Below are 15,338 nucleotides of genomic sequence, written 5' to 3'. Positions count from 1 at the left end.
GCGCATGTGCGTATGTCTCGTCCAGGAGGGCGGTGGGTCTCACACAATATGGATATAAGTCAGACTGCTCGTGCAGGCGTATATGGTGGAACGCTTTGCACAGATCATTTTGATGTGCACCGCGCCTACTGCACCTTCCACAGATCCCTCCTCAACACCTCTTCCATCCCACCGCCTTCGCCAACCACATCGAGCCCAGCTCGCCTCGCCCTCACCAGTTCCCCTCCCTCCCATTGATCCCCCCGTCCATTCCCTTTCTCCTTCTCCAACGCCAACTTCTCCTCCCCAGGAATACTGAACAACGGCGCCAGCGGCTCCGACTTGATGATCCCAACGCCGCTCATGAACGTTGCCACCATGACGTAGACCAACACGACAACCGAGAGGGCGACCTGCGCGATCAGCAAGGAGAGCCATTCCCAACGAACGGAGACGTAGGTTTCTGTCTCCCAGGCTGTGCCGTTTACGGTGAGGCCGCGGTCGGTAAGCCTGTTGTTGGAACCGAGTCATTAGCATTGCATTATAGTATGGGAAGGGAGATGTAGGTCGTGGTCCCCAGGCAGGATGGGTATGGGCTAATCGGCTTCATTAGAGCTTGTATGGATGAAGGGGCACTCACGCATTCGTCAAGCTCGTGGCAAGGTTCCGCGTCATGTTGTCCATAGCCACCCACTCACCCTCGTCAAACTCCTCGGTCGACGTGTGATTGTACCCCAGGTTTATCAGTGTGTTCGCGTGCAGAGAAGCAGCGAATATCTCTGCACCATTGCCAAAATTTGGCGCGCCATAGTCTGTGTAGTTGCCAGTCAGGGCGCCTTCGAGAATGCCTGCAATCTCGGAGACTCCGTTACCACCTACAGGGTACTTGATCCCAAGATCACGGTCAGTGGTGAGGTAAGTCATGTTTTGTGTTATATTGTACAGTCGCACATGTGTTTCTCCATATTCTGTGCGTGCGCTCGAGCCCACTAAGTTGACGTCAAGCACGTTGTCTGTGATGTTGACGGCGTAGGAGTTGACACACCAGTGAAAGGCGAATTCGGTCGCCCTGAAGCGCCTCGCCGTGGAGTCTTGCCTTAGTAGAAAGAGGCTTGTGAGGCTGGATGCATTCTGGTCTGTGCCGTTCGGGAAGCTCAGAGTCGTGCCCGGCTCAATCACCACGCCGCCATATGCGCCGGGGTTCTTGTAGGTGATATTGTTTGGCAGTGTCAGGTTCGCGTGGTAAACATGGGTCTCTGAGAGGTACTCCACGTCGAGTTGGTCCGTCACATCTGGGCACCAGAAAGTCAGCAGGATCTGCTACGAGCTGAGTAGTATCAGGCACAAAGTTACACTCTGACGGGACACCTACTCCTCATGTCGACACAGATAGCCAATGTACTAAACTCGTCCCAAGTACAGTTACTTCTACGGCAATCTGGACTTCCGTATTGGATCCGCTCAGTCTGTGGAGTCGAGATTGCATGGGTTACCGCAGCACTTATTGGCGTGTCGAGGGCGATCATGGACTGCAAGTTGGCCGACGCAAAATAGAACGCATCGGTCCGTCGCATCACGGCATTTCCCTCTCCTGCGACCGCCACAGGTCGCTCTAGGTACGCGATCGAGGACTGCGTGATCGTGCCAGTAGCGATGGCCGAAACAATGAGCAGTGCTGGCAGGAAGCCGACAAGCCTAGCCAACGGCGACTAATATTAGCATACTCTTCATCGATCAAGCCCGGGCATCGTCGTGTCTTACCATGCTTTTGTAGAGAACACCAGTTGGAGACTACCTCCGGGCCCCCGACTGGCCTTGTCAAAGACTTCAAAATCTCGGAGTGGCCGCGGACGTCGCTTGAACCATATCCACTTCAATTGAGCAATACTTTGCATTGCGGGCTCCACGAAGGATGCTCGACAAATTGTTGACAGAATAGCGAGGATAGTGTTGAGGGTAATTTCAGAAGGTAGTCTGGGTAGTGGCTGCCCATCGAAATGGTCGAGGAACATGGCAAGTGCGATCAGGCTGACTATACTCAAGACGAGCCAGAGGACCTCCTTGTACCAGCCAGCGAAGACATCCAACATACTACGGGATTTTCGTTGAGAGGGAGGCTTCGTTTCTTCTTCGCCATGTTCCTGCAATGCGCTGCGCTCGGACTTCATGCGATGTTGGTCCACAGCGGGTGAGTACTCGGTCACATCTGTCGACAGCCTCTGGGTCCGATTTCTCGATTGCATGCTCGGCGCAGACACATTGTCGAGAAGCTCGTAGTCGTGCGTGGCCGCATTGCTGGATCTGTTGTCCATTTCCAGCTTCACTTATTGTCAGTCCATCTGTCATGTAAATGCAAGGAATATCAAGGCGTCGGCCGTTGGGGGCCACAACTTATAAGATCGTTTCATTGTTCTGGGCGATCTGGTCGTACATATACGACATAGAGGGGCTATTTTTGTGATGCCCTGCGGCTCTGTCGCGTGCACAGGCGATTGCGCTAGTGTCACAAGTTTCCTGGATATGGGGGCGGTAAACGACCAGGCGATTACCAAGAAGCCGCTAAGTCCACTTGGCAACGGATTGAGGCGTCATCGCGCGGAAATCTCCCTGAAAATCGCGTGGCTCGAGCCTGGTCATTCCAGACGAGTTCTTCAGCTCAACGGGTTGTAGTTACTCCCAGTCGTCATCCACCCGTACTCCATGCCCGCTCCGCCAACCCCAAAATCGATCCCACCATCATTATACGCCGAGAACAGGTCTTTCCAGAATCCCTCCTCCCCGCCATCCCCCTGCCCACCCGTCCCAAACCCCATCGGTTCGTGCGGACTCGACTCACTAACATAGCCCTGTATGACAGCCCCGAATTTCTCCCACTGCCCCTGACACATTTTCAGAATCGCATCTGCATTCGGCCAGTACTTCGTGATTTCCTTTCCTGGGGAAATAACGCGCCCGAGCTTTGCGTGCGCGCCGGATGCTAAAATGATGCTACTGGCTTCGATCGCGAGCTTGATGTCTTCGAGAAACTGCACGACGACAGCCATCAGAACAGTCATGATTGGGAAGTGGGCTTGGCGGATGTAGTCTTTCGCTTCCATGATTTCGAGGATGGAGAGCATGGCGCTTGCTGCCTCGGAGCGCACTTTGAGCCCTTCCGAGCGTTTGGCTTCATCGGCGTACTGATTTCGGTTTGTGCGGTGGCAATGTAGGAGGACGAGGTGATAGTTGAGTCGGACTTGGCAAGAGAAGGTGTCGTCCCCGGTTGGTAGGCTCACTGCTAGGGCTGCCAGCCGCGAGTTTAGTGATTGAGCAAGACTCGTCTGCTGCTGCATGAGTGATGCACGGGGAGCGAACAATCGCATCGCGTCCTGTGCGATGTACGCCAAGGCAACGTTCAATTCGAAGCAGTCCCGCCGGATTGTAGGGTCAGGATTCTCTTCGTGGTCCCGATAGTCCTCGGTAATGAGATCCGGCACGTCGAAGTCCTCCCACCGGATTGTGCAGGCACGCCCGTAATGCAGTGCAGCGAACGCCTCGGTCACGAAAAGTGTCCACCAGGCAAATCGATATCGCCGGCGATCCCATATCGGCATAGGAACTGAGGCATGTGGGGAGAGATCTCGGTTGGCTCCGAGACCGAAAGCGATCCGGCTGGCAATGCCTGTCCACATCCATGTGTTACAAGACACTTCGTCCGCGTTCTCTTGGTGCCAGGTGAACAGTAGGGCTGCCTGGACGAGATAGAGACGGTCATTCTCATATCGCAGGTGGAAGAGCTCGAGCGCACGGCGATAGAGAGTGTTCTTCACAGTAGGACGAGCTGCTGCCACCAGAGGATGTGTTGAGACATGTGCTCCAGCAAGTAGAACGCATTGCAAAAGTATCAAAGGTGGTGGGTTCTTTGGACTGGCGTATTGGCTCCTGAAATGAGGCTCATTGATGATTGGAAAGCCTGGGTTGATGTGTGCGAAGTACGCATTCACAAGAGCATCGCGAACCTCTTGAGTGGGAACGCTGCCGACATCCTGCAGAAGCTCAGGACTTATAGCGAACGGTAGACTGCCTGGCTTTGGCTTCCATGGAAGTGGTGGCTTGTTAGCTGGAAATGGGTAATGCCTCGTCACACTGTTGGCAGGATCTTCATTGCCCACCAGTGCAGCCAAATTACCGATTGGAGTTCCGACGTAAACTATGCGCGTAGGATCCGTTCCCGAGAACAACTTCCAGTTCGAGGTCTTGATGCCTTGCTCCAGGAAGTTGGAAAGGCTGGTAGTCGTCTCGGGCTTCTTCGTCTGGGCAGGAGAGCGCTCCGGCGTGGGCGTCCTTGTAGGAGCTATCTCGGATGGCAAGACACGATCAATTGCGCCATTTGTCACCTTCGATATCGACAACTTCGAATTCCTACGCCTTGGAGTGGATGGGCGATTACTGCTAGGGCCTTTGTCGTTCGGGACGCATTGCAACTCTCCTCGTCGGCATGGCGTGCACGGAAGCTCTGTCAGCAGAACCAAATCGCAACGGACTTTCCGCCGTTTGCATGTTAGACATGCTATGTTCTGCTTACGCCGTGCAGGCTCCAAGCTCATCGTCGAAGAAGGGCAGCATTTCGCTGGGTGAGTAATCTGAAATGTGCTGTGCTGACGATGTCGGTTCCGAGCTTCGACAGAATGCTGGCGCAAGATGCACTATGGACGACCGTAGTTTGCGGTCTATCTCGGCACCGGTGTGCGAATGCGAATGCAAATATGAATATAAATACTGATCAGAAGTGCCCAGCTCGCCCGGACGCCTTAGGAAGTCGTTGTCACAGGATCTAAAGTAAACATGGCTGGCCTCTTCGATCTCACAGGCAAAGTCGCCCTCGTCAGTGGCGGCACAAAAGGCATAGGTCAATCGATGACACTCGGCTTGGCAGAGAGCGGCGCCGATATCATAAGTCTTCAAGTACGCTGCCAGAAGCCATAACACGGTAAGTTTCGCTGATTCAAAACTTCAGCGAGATATTCGGAATGTCGAAACAAAGGACAAGGTCGAAGCACTTGGCCGCAAATTCACTATCATCCAATGCGATATGTCCGATAGGGAGAGAATAGGTGCGGCCGTGCAAGAGGTAGTGGCTGCTGGGCAGGTAGATATCCTGTTGAACTGTGCTGGTCTACAACGTCGCTTCCCAGCGGAGGAAATGGCCTTCTCTGCCTGGGATGATGTCCAGAATACGAACTTAGCGGCGATTTTTGTTGCCTGCCAGACTATTGGGAAACACTGGCTTGCACAGAAACAACCAGGCGTCATCATCAACGTGGCTTCGTTGGCGGCAATGCAAGGTGGTGTGAATATGGTGGCGTACGCAGCAAGCAAAGGCGGTGTCCTGCAGCTGACGAAGGCGCTAAGTAATGAATGGGCGGGACGGGGCATCAGGGTGAACTGTGTGTCTCCTGGCTACATCGCAACCGACATCAACAAAGACACTCGGACCCAGGAGAGGTACAGAGCGAACTTCGAGGCCATCAACAGCAGGATACCGATGGGGAGGTGGGGTGAAGCCGATGACTTCAAAGGTGTGGCGGTGTTCATGGCCAGCAAAGCTAGCGCGTACATGTCTGGCGAGAATCTTGTGATTGATGGTGGTTGGATGGCGAGGTGAGATCGCTTCAGTTGCGGTGCTGTCACTTGAGTGCGATGTACATGAACGGCCATGGGTCTCGGGCTTCGATGCCAGGCACTGTAGATTATTGGTAGATCAAATAGATCGGGTATAGATAAGTTAAGACGGATGCGTAGCAAGCTGAGGTCTTGGTTGTCTACATCGAGTTGAGGACACAACTATGCTATCTTCACCTGAGTTGTGATTCTCCAACCCTGTCGCGTGGAGAGGGGTATCGACTAGGCTCTTGCCACTGTAGTGGAACATGTTCAAACACACCCTGTACGCAGTTGCGCTTTCGAGATGGACGCCTTTGCCGAAAAGATGGCACCTGGACCGTCAGGTTATGGAAAGACTTCTCCCAAGCCAGAGAGGTTCAAGCGCTGAACAGACGCGAATGTTTACCCATCCCAAGCGCCGTCGCTATCATCAATATTCATGTCGTAGTTCAGTCATAGAGGGTATTGTATTTCAGCCATGCGCCTTCAGGGCCACCAGCGCACGACCAACTTCTTCACCTGCGACCTTTTCCCACTCTTGTCGCTGCTCATCCTGCAAGTGCTCCAGATCCCCGATGCGGTCGTATAGCAGACGTGACACATCACGATTGATAGTCGTGTACTCATCTTTCGTGATCTTTGCTTCGTTGTACAATGGCTTGAGAGCAGAAGAGACTAGCTTCTGTATGTCTGATTTGGCCTCCAAGCTCATCGTAGCTCTTGTTGGCGACATTGCCGAGGCAGATACATCCTGCTTCTTATTTTCGCTGGTCTGAATCGGGGTATGGTTCTGAGGACGTCTCCGAGTCGGCGGTGCCAACGTGCTGGCGGAGTCTGAGTCCGAGTTGGCCAATGCGGTAGTTCTGACTCCAAGACGCGGCACAGGGTGAGCTACATCAGTTTCCGAGTTCGAGCGTGCAGCTCTGGGACGTGGTGTTGCTACAGGTCTGCCGCGAGGAGGTGGAGAGCCTGGTCGCTCAGGTTCTGCATAGATTGGCTGGATACTTGAAGATAGTGTGCTCGGAGATATTGATCGATGCCCAGGTGGTGGTGATGGGGACATGGCTCGTGGTGAAGAATGGTTTGATGGTAGTGGCGAACCCGATGGTGACGATGGACGAGGTGAAGAATGATCGGTAGCTGGTGGACTACCTGCTGCACGCATCGCGCGCCGCATTGCTGGATTGAGTGCGGTGGCAGTGGTAGTCGAAGAGTCTTCGACTTCTTGTAGTAACGACTGCAGGAAGCTTGGACCGACTGCAGATATCTGAGTAGGTTGATTTGCGACAGGGGACCGTGGTGAAGATCGAACACGACCACGCGATGACGGGGGAGCAGGCGTGATTGATGCACTTGTTCGTCTGCGCTTGGGCACAGCTTGTGTGGCTTCTGGTTCGTCCTGCACAGGCGAAGCCGTTGGAGACTTACGCTTCCTCGTCCGTCGACTAGTGCTTGGACCGGGAGACGCCCTGGCGGCATCGAATGCACTCCAAGCCAGTGCTTCCTCGCTATCTTGCTCAGGCGCCGGCGTGGACCGTGAACCACGAGAGACAGCTATCAGGTTGGGCTCGATTTCTCTAAAACGATTTCCTGCGCCCTGCAGCTCGGCCACCCGGAGCCTGGATTGCCAGGCGGCTAAGGCACTCCGATCATGTGCAGCCGACCGCTGGCGACATCTGCGGATATAAGATGCTGACGTATCGTCGTCATCAAATGGGAAGTCCAAGTCGAGATTCAGTCGTGACCAAACAGACTGCCAGACTGCGTTCCAGTTCTGGTCCTGTCCGACTTGCAGAGTACGTTGACGTCGTTGTCGTCCGCGAGTGCGTTGACGTACAGCCTGAGCCCCTCGTGACCGGCGGCCAGTCGGTCTCGGCATGTAGCCTTGCTCCTGGTCGCAGGTCTCGCAGAACCAAGCACCGTATGGTACTTCGTCCAAGCCAGCACAGTATGTGTGACACAGTATCTCGCATCCATCGCAGAACATCAAGACGTCTTCGTTGTCGCCCTCGCCACACTCTTGACATACGACCTCCTCTTCTTCGTCGTCTGCAGACTCGAGGAACATAGTAGGATCGATGTCGGCGACTTGTTGACGGTCTTCGACTTTATACGTTGACAGGGTTGGGCCTAGGGTTGTCAGTCGACTTCCCGTCTCATCATCGGACGTCTTACCATCCATGACTGCCTTCAGCTCGACCAAGTGGAATGCAGCCCGGCATATAGGGCAACTATTGGCTCGTTCCCGCCACGGCGTGAGGCATTCGTTGTGAAGAACGTGGCCACATGGAATGATTTTGGCGATGAGCAAGGTCGGATCATTGATGGCAGAGGTCACCGAGGCTGTATTGGCTTCATCGAGACTCGTGGCGTGGAGCGGGATGTCATGCAGTAACGGCGACTCGGGAGACTTGGCATTGGTGATGGAGAGGGCGCCAGCATCGCCATTTCCCGTGCTCAGGTCTCCCAGACAGACAATGCAGGTATCTGACATGTAGTGTGGAAAGTTCCTAGGTGTGTTGTGTTGCAGTCGTGGTTGGATGTCGAAGAAGTCATATGTATGAATAGGGAAGGTAGGATGGGTAGGATCTGCAATTAGAAACTTCGAAGTGGTGGATTTGAAAGGAAGTCAAGATGCGCTGCAAGTGACGAGACTTAACCGTGGCTCGAGCTTCGGGCCTAACCTGAAACCATTTTAGCTGCTGCGCCAAGACCATGCAAGGTATGACTCGCCCACGCGATACTTGTCCAATGACCATGCACTTTTTGACAACGCGAACTGGTTGTGGTGCCTGTGATGCCTTCGTGGCTGTTTGCGATCTAAATATCATGAAGGTTAGGCGTCAGCAGGTACCAGAGACCGCAGCGCTGAGAGCCTAACTGTGGCTTCCAGGCACCGAACCTGCAGCGCATGCCGAAGCAACACTTCGAATCTGTCCAGTAGAGAGTACTAAGAACCCCACTAAAACTGGTGGTCAGGTTCTTCGAAAAGGCTGGCTGTTATATTCAGGCTCGTATCCATGAAGCAGTTGTCACGTAGCAGAAGGAAGGTCGAGAGGCCGTGAGCTCAACGCAGCGTGAGAAACTGCATCCTCAAACCGTAGCGAGGCAATGGACCCCGCGACGATCGGTGCTCATCTTGATTATTCTCGTGAATGCGGTCTGCATGTAGCAGAGTTTGCTCGCAGCGACAGTGAAGGAACGGAATGGTTGAATGTGATATGATTTCATTCGATTGCTCGGACGCTGAAAGGGCCTCGACTCTGAGTCGACATTCGGCTTCGTGAAATCGGCAGCTATCGTAGCGAGACTCGCAATTTGATGTCGGGCGCTTGGATCCCGTCTTGCCAGGAGTTCATCGAGAACGAGGCAACATTTCCTTTCAAGTCTCTTAACGGGAGACTTTTGATTCAACTTCTGGAAGAACGCCCATCATTCTATGCTCAAACCATCTAAACCTCCGCAATTTCTCGAAGACGTCGGATCGTCGATCTTGTGGCAGCCGCAGCGGGTGTTCTGTCGCGCTAGAAGTCAGTACTCCATACCCTTATCGTATTCTAGGTAAACGAGTGTTCGAGGACGTATCGTCCACAACTCTTGACTTACGAGACGGTCCAGGCTCCGCCAGCAACAGTCTTCTTGCAGCCCTTGCAGTTCCAGATACCGACAGCAGTGCGCTTGACAGTGTTCTTGCCGCAGAATGTGCAAATGTATCGGGCGTGTTGTGTGATTTCCATCTTCTTCACCTGCTTTCGGAGCGAGGCACCGTATCTGTCCAGCTGTGTCAGTCCCGTGGCATACGATAATTCGTGACGCTCAGATCTCGATTCGTCTCGATTCTTCGACAGTCACTGGTGGTTCGTCGTACCTGGTACCATATTTACCGGTCACACCGACCTCTGTTTGTGCGTTAGTTGATAGCCCCTTCTGACATTGTAGGATCCGGCGAGAACTGACTCTTGGTGCGCTTCGTCATTCTGGCGGTAGTTGACGAAGTTGTATGTGTTCTGAAGAAATCGCTGAATCAAGAACAAGGACTGAGGTCGCTTCAAACTGCGCTTCGCAAAATCTGGTGGGCTGGCCAAGAGATATGGCTTGGCATTAAATTCTCACGTGACCATGCACTTGCACCTGCTTCAAGTCTGTCGTCAGACACGGCAGGAGCACACTGCCTTGACAAGTGCAAGTGGCTTCGACCTTCAAGTTGCTGGTCACTCGAACTATCTACCTCTACAGCCTCGCCATCGACGGACGTGTACAAAGCTGGCAGTAAATGCATTTGGACGGTGCCCGGATATGGCCCCGGATCTGGGCATTAAACGTCTCCAAGCCCTGCCTCAACGCCTGGAGTGCCTAATCGAGTAGCAACCCTGCATCTTCCCAGGCTCTCCTGCCCGAGACTACGGGCATCTTCAAGCCTCTAATATCGGAGTACTCTTAACGATATCTAGACCCGATTACAACAACCTTGGAATGGAAGCATACTGTGTATCTTCTTGACACACGTTTGTGATGCAAGTCCCACTCCGGTCGGCGAGCGCACGGGCATCCACCTTTTCGCCTTGGTCAGCAGTTGATCGCTCGAAGACCGATGCCGTCGCTTGACCGAATCGAGCAACATTGATCTTGACAGTTGTGTACCGTTGTAGGTGAGGGCGTCGCATGATACTTCTACTAGAAGCACATGTTTCGGACGCCAACTTTTTTAACGTCGGACTCCTTTTTAATTAATTCTTTCCCCTGCCACTATTTTTGGCCTAGACTGGCCAATTCCCACCACTCATTTCCATCCTCCCTGCAATACGAGCTTCACGATCGTCGACACGTCTTCAACGTCGTTCTCCTTTGTTGTCCATCAACGTGTACTCTATCATTAATTCCATCACCTTCTCTTCGTGCAGCACCCGTTACGTGTCATTTTCTTCTCATACACTCTCAGCAATAGACTGATTTACAAATCATCAAAATGGCAGCGAAACGCGAGCTGGATATCGTTCTCTTGGGCGCCACAGGCTATACCGGCAAATTATGCGCCCAGTACATCACGGCAAACCTGCCAACCAACATCAAATGGGCCATCGCCGGACGCTCTCAATCCAAACTCGATGCTCTCGCCAGCGACCTCAAGACCCTCAACTCAACGCGCACACCGCCAACAGTCATCACCATCGCCCAACTCACCTCCCCTGAACTCCTCCCCCTCGCCAAGAAAACCCGCGTCCTCATCAACGCCGTCGGGCCCTACCACCTCTACTCCTCCCCCGTAGTCGAATCATGCGCCAAGTCCGGCACGCACTACATCGACGCGACCGGTGAGACGCCCTGGATCAAGCAAATGATCCAAACCCACGAATCCACTGCCAAGTCCTCTGGCGCAATCCTCATTCCCGCCGTCGGCCTGGAATCCGCGCCCTCGGACCTCATCGCCTTCAAAGCCACCCAACTCATCCGCAAAGTCTGGGACTGCGGCGTTATGGACATGGTCACCTCCATCCACGAACTCAAGACCTCTGGCGCCAGTGGCGGCACCCTCACTACTGGCCTGTCCCTCTTCGAGAGCTTCCCAGCCGGCGAGCTGAAGAAGACGATGTCCGACCCCTTCTGCCTCTCCCCCTCCCACCTCCGCCCGTACACCAAGGACACGATCTACCCGCGGTCGCCCGAGCCCAACACGTACTCGCGCACCGCCTTCCAGAAACTCACCGGTGCATGGTCGTTCCCCCGCCTCGGCAACCTCACCACCTCCCTCACCGCGCGCCCCAACGAAGCAGTCGTCCATCGCTCCGCTGGCCTCGATCCCTACTTCTACGGCTTCAACTTCTCCTACGAGGAGTACATGGGCGTCTCCTCCGCCGCCGTAGGCATTTTGGTCCACTTCGCCATCGCTTTCCTCAGTCTCTGCCTGGCCTTCCCGCCCACACGCCTGATCTTCAAGCTCCTCGCGCCGTACAAGCCCGGCTTCGGACCGAAGGAGGACGCGGGGAAGACGGATGTGGTGGAGTTTAGGGGTGTGGCTATCGCAGAACAACTCTCCAAGACACCGAGGAAGGCGTTGGCAAGTTTCAGGTACGAGGGGGGAAGTGTTTATGCGCTGACGGGGTTGTTGATGGCTGAGGCGGCGGTGACACTTCTGGATCCCAAGGTTGAGGAGAAGATAAGGGGGAAATTTGGTGGTGGGCAGTTCCTCACGCCGGCTAGCTTGGGTGATGCGTTTACGGACAGGGTTGGCAAGGCTGAGGGGGTGACGTTGGAGGTTAGGCAGATTGGGGATGTTGGTAGCAAGTGAGTGAATTGAGGGGGTCTTTAACGGTGGGGAGAGGTGGGAGTTCTGTGAGCAGGCGAGGTATACGTTTCAAGATATATTTGGGGAGAATTTTGGGAGAGGTCTTCACATGCGGAAGAGCGCCTACGGGCTATAAAGAACAATAAGGACCCGAAAGTGAGGTTGGAATTGAGCTGATGGGTCTTAGCTTGCGAGGGCGCCTGAATCGCATCAAACACGGGCCTCGCGAACGCCCATCCGTTGCGAGATCTGAATCTGGCATGGGCAATCAAAACGAGAACTTTCCCGCACAGGACCCGACTGGTCGGAAAGATATGTCAGGATATTAAATGAGGATGAGAGAATGTAGTTGGTATTCAAATCTATCTTAGTGCGTCAGTTGGGCAACAACACTACTGAGGGCTCAGTCTCGCATGTTGATTGACAACTACTGTTTTCTTCAAGTCAGCTTTGGGCATGTACACAAGGACGACGATGCTCACTTACGCGTCGAATACCGCAACCAGTAGTCATCATCACCGCTTCATTCGACATCGAGTGTGATATGTCCAGGACGTTGGCGATGTGCATCGTCACGAGACTGGGGCGCTAATACTTGTGATAGTCCAGTTGCGCACATCGATCACCATGTCCTGTTCAAATGTCAGCCAATTCTCACGCCCCTGTGACTCTGGACACTCACGCGACTGACTCTCGGGTTGGCCATGACGTCTCGCGCCGTCAGCTCCAACGTGACTGCAGCCTTTCCGAAGTGTTTCCGAAAGCACAAAGTCGACATCCCCGGAATGGTGTCGCAGACTAATACTCATGAACTGCTTTACTGCTTCGATGATCACACTGCGATGACTGGTCCCACCATCCTTTTGGCCGAGTGATCCAATTGGAACTAGAATCGCACCAGCGTGCCACAACTTTACATTCTTCAGCCCAGCAAACCGCGGGAAATTCGGATCGAAGAGGGTCCCGCTCCATTGGGGAGTGCTGTATATGTAGATGAGGTGCGAAGCTGCTTGCTTGCAGAGCGCTGGGATGTGACCGAGGAAGCTGGATTCGTTGATCCGAAGGGTGCTGTTCGTGAAACGGAGGGCGTACGACTCGTCGTGGATTCGGTGGGAGACTGTGCAGATTGCTAGACGGCTCGATAGGCTAGAGGCTCTGTGAAGTTGACGGGGACCCGGTTTGGCAGAACATCCAATACGCGACCGGAGAGAACGAGGAGGTAGATGCCTGGATGATCAGCGGCTCTGCGTCAGCCAGGTATGAGAAGATATGGAATGGGCCTCGAGATCAATATGAGACCTTTGTCCGAGCCTTGTAGAACATTTACGTATGAATAGTAGACGTCGACTTACGATTGCGAATCTCAGGGGGTAGATCGAGGAACCGGAAAGGGCGATCGATGATAGATGCCTCGCTGTCGTCTTGAGCAGGCGCTTCAACTTCCATGGTAACGGCGGGTCCGCTCGACGGTGGTGTCAGTATCAGTGCCTCAGTGGCAGGAAGTTCGCGACAAGATATTGAAAGGAACAACAAGAAGGAGAGGCTGAGACACAGGCTTTTCATGCCCATCGAAGGCTGCAGAGGATCACTCGAAAGTGACTGTCCCTAGATTCAATTGAAAACGAAGTGGAGGTGAACGTCCAAGCGTGTGCCCAAGGCAACAATACATGCATTCGTGGCTGAGGTATCTCTGAACAGCAATGGAGACTGTCAACGGAGTGCTTGGGGTAGAGAGCTTCGTAGAATGGTGGAAACCATGAGGCAGCAAAAGGATTGAGCATCTTCGCACAAAAGTGCTGCATGAATTGGTGGCCGATAGACACATCTCTCCTATCTCACTAGGCCTGGATCTGCTGTCGGACAACTCTCCAGGATATGCAAACGTTGCCGGTGAAGCATGCAAAGCCCTATCCTCGGCCCTCATCTGCCTTGGTCTCTACCGCTGAGTGCGTCTCAAATGTAGCTAACCTTAACACCCATCCCTACCGTCCGCCGCATCTTGTCCCAGCTCTTGCCCAACACGGCCTGCACGCGCTCGCGCACGTCCCGGCGAGAGTATGCCATCATAAAGGCGACCAAGAACAGCAGAAGCCGGAACACAGCGGACGAGTTGCCGATCAAGGCGCCGCTGAGGTTGCGCGTGAGATTGGAGAGTGCGGTGAAGAGCTGCCGTGCTTGTGCGGTCAGGGAGTTTGATGCTTGAGCTTTTGAGCGTCTTGATTGTCCGCCGGGTGTTCTGCGGGGTGTTTGAGAGGGTGGTGAGAGTTGTGACGCGCGGGTCGGTGTGGGTTGAGGCCTGGCTGCTGATGACGATGGCTCAGGCTTTGGTGGTATTGTTGTCATTGGTGGCGCAGCTGTCGCCTTATGAGGTTCGACATCTGCTTTTATGCCGTTCGGGTGGTGCGGTTCGATGCCATAGTCAACCTCGCTATTCGATCTCTGGTGGCCTCGGTGTTGAGGCGTCTTTGATGGTGACTCCTCTTCTTGTGGCGTTGAGTAGTCCTCATCTTCTGTGCCGTAATCCGTTGTATCTTCGAGAACCTCCTCCTGTTCTTTCACTGCTTGCAGTTCGCTCAAAGTCTGGAGGAATGCTTCCCGTGCATCTTCATCAAGTATGTCGCTGTTCGAAACAAAGCTGCGGGCGTAGTCCCATTCATTATTGGCTGGTAGGACGTGGAGGGTAAAGAGTTCGATGATCTTGACTCTCGAGGAGAGGTCTTTCGGCGTGCTAGTCCCGTTCATGGGCGTTCGGTGGCCGTTTCGTAAGGAGGCATCGACTCCTGAGAAATCGAGCGAGTGAGACGATGAGGAGAGGTAGGTCTCTAGTCGCGTTTGGTTGACTGTCTGATCTTGTGCCTTGCCCAGCAGCAGCGTTGACAGGTTGTACACGACTTCTGCGTCGACCGAGTCTTCTCTGCCCCGGTAGCCGTCACGAACCACCTGCTCCCACACGTCGCCGTTCTGCACAAGCTTGAGTATCTCCCGGTATCGCTTCTGCCCAAACTCGCGTTGGCCTTCGTCGGAGCCTAGATCAATGGCAGCATTCAGCAGCGCAGCGAACAAGCTCCATGTCTTGATGCGCTGAGACGTGGTAGCCGTGGCTATGGGCGCAAGCACGGGCTCGTCATCGTGACCAGCAGTGTGCCCATTTTGTTGTAGTATGGGTGCTTTGATGACGCTCTGAAGGCTTCATACGCTTCCGCTAGTCGCCTCGTGAGGTACAATTGTGATGCGTGCTTGTACGTCTTCGAGATCTCCTGTGATGCTTTCTTGGAGTTTGGTAGCGAGGATTGAGATGAGGAGAGGTATTGAGACTCGCTCTGCGACTCCGTGCCGAAGGACATTATGCTCGCAGCATGCGTTGATTATATCAACGGCAAGAACTCAGAACAGTAAATACACTGGCACCTTCCATACTTGTATGACCATATAA

The 15,338-nt window shown here is 53.9% G+C and overlaps 7 protein-coding genes across 7 annotated transcripts; 2 read left to right on the top strand and 5 right to left on the bottom strand.

The window, feature by feature from the left end:
- Nucleotides 1–125: 125 nt before the first annotated feature.
- AB675_3591 (uncharacterized protein) lies at nt 126–2,291 on the bottom strand (the record flags this gene model as incomplete). Its single annotated transcript, XM_018143655.1, has 4 exons — nt 126–489; nt 620–1,271; nt 1,352–1,674; nt 1,741–2,291. 4 exons carry the CDS (start codon nt 2,289–2,291, stop codon nt 126–128), a joined length of 1,890 nt encoding a protein of 629 aa, XP_017997018.1.
- A 339-nt stretch (nt 2,292–2,630) lies between these two features.
- On the bottom strand, nt 2,631–4,565 carry AB675_3590 (Acetamidase regulatory protein; the record flags this gene model as incomplete). The annotated part of the gene is made up of 1 exon (XM_018143654.1): nt 2,631–4,565. One exon carries the CDS (start codon nt 4,563–4,565, stop codon nt 2,631–2,633), a length of 1,935 nt encoding a protein of 644 aa, XP_017996996.1.
- Nucleotides 4,566–4,803: 238 nt separating this feature from the next.
- Nucleotides 4,804–5,623, top strand: AB675_3589 (2-dehydro-3-deoxy-D-gluconate 5-dehydrogenase; the record flags this gene model as incomplete). The annotated part of the gene is made up of 2 exons (XM_018143652.1): nt 4,804–4,923; nt 4,976–5,623. The coding sequence occupies 2 exons, from the start codon at nt 4,804–4,806 to the stop codon at nt 5,621–5,623; spliced, it is 768 nt and encodes a 255-aa protein (XP_017997104.1).
- A 471-nt stretch (nt 5,624–6,094) lies between these two features.
- AB675_3588 (PHD and RING finger domain-containing protein) lies at nt 6,095–8,116 on the bottom strand (the record flags this gene model as incomplete). Its single annotated transcript, XM_018143651.1, has 2 exons — nt 6,095–7,752; nt 7,798–8,116. The coding sequence occupies 2 exons, from the start codon at nt 8,114–8,116 to the stop codon at nt 6,095–6,097; spliced, it is 1,977 nt and encodes a 658-aa protein (XP_017997046.1).
- Nucleotides 8,117–9,074: 958 nt separating this feature from the next.
- On the bottom strand, nt 9,075–9,598 carry AB675_3587 (60S ribosomal protein L43; the record flags this gene model as incomplete). Its single annotated transcript, XM_018143650.1, has 4 exons — nt 9,075–9,138; nt 9,229–9,393; nt 9,491–9,521; nt 9,580–9,598. The coding sequence occupies 4 exons, from the start codon at nt 9,596–9,598 to the stop codon at nt 9,075–9,077; spliced, it is 279 nt and encodes a 92-aa protein (XP_017997049.1).
- Nucleotides 9,599–10,588: 990 nt separating this feature from the next.
- On the top strand, nt 10,589–11,908 carry AB675_3586 (putative trans-acting enoyl; the record flags this gene model as incomplete). Its single annotated transcript, XM_018143649.1, has 1 exon — nt 10,589–11,908. The coding sequence occupies one exon, from the start codon at nt 10,589–10,591 to the stop codon at nt 11,906–11,908; it is 1,320 nt and encodes a 439-aa protein (XP_017997067.1).
- A 1,950-nt stretch (nt 11,909–13,858) lies between these two features.
- On the bottom strand, nt 13,859–15,249 carry AB675_3585 (uncharacterized protein; the record flags this gene model as incomplete). The annotated part of the gene is made up of 2 exons (XM_018143648.1): nt 13,859–15,092; nt 15,149–15,249. The coding sequence occupies 2 exons, from the start codon at nt 15,247–15,249 to the stop codon at nt 13,859–13,861; spliced, it is 1,335 nt and encodes a 444-aa protein (XP_017997012.1).
- Between the last annotated feature and the right edge of the window lie 89 nt (nt 15,250–15,338).

The sequence above is a fragment of the Cyphellophora attinorum genome (genome assembly GCF_001299255.1).
Source record: "Cyphellophora attinorum strain CBS 131958 chromosome Unknown Contig26, whole genome shotgun sequence".
NCBI lineage: Eukaryota > Fungi > Ascomycota > Eurotiomycetes > Chaetothyriales > Cyphellophoraceae > Cyphellophora > Cyphellophora attinorum.
The sequence above is the reverse complement of the archived record's forward strand: the minus strand, read 5'-3'. Positions and strand labels throughout refer to the sequence as shown.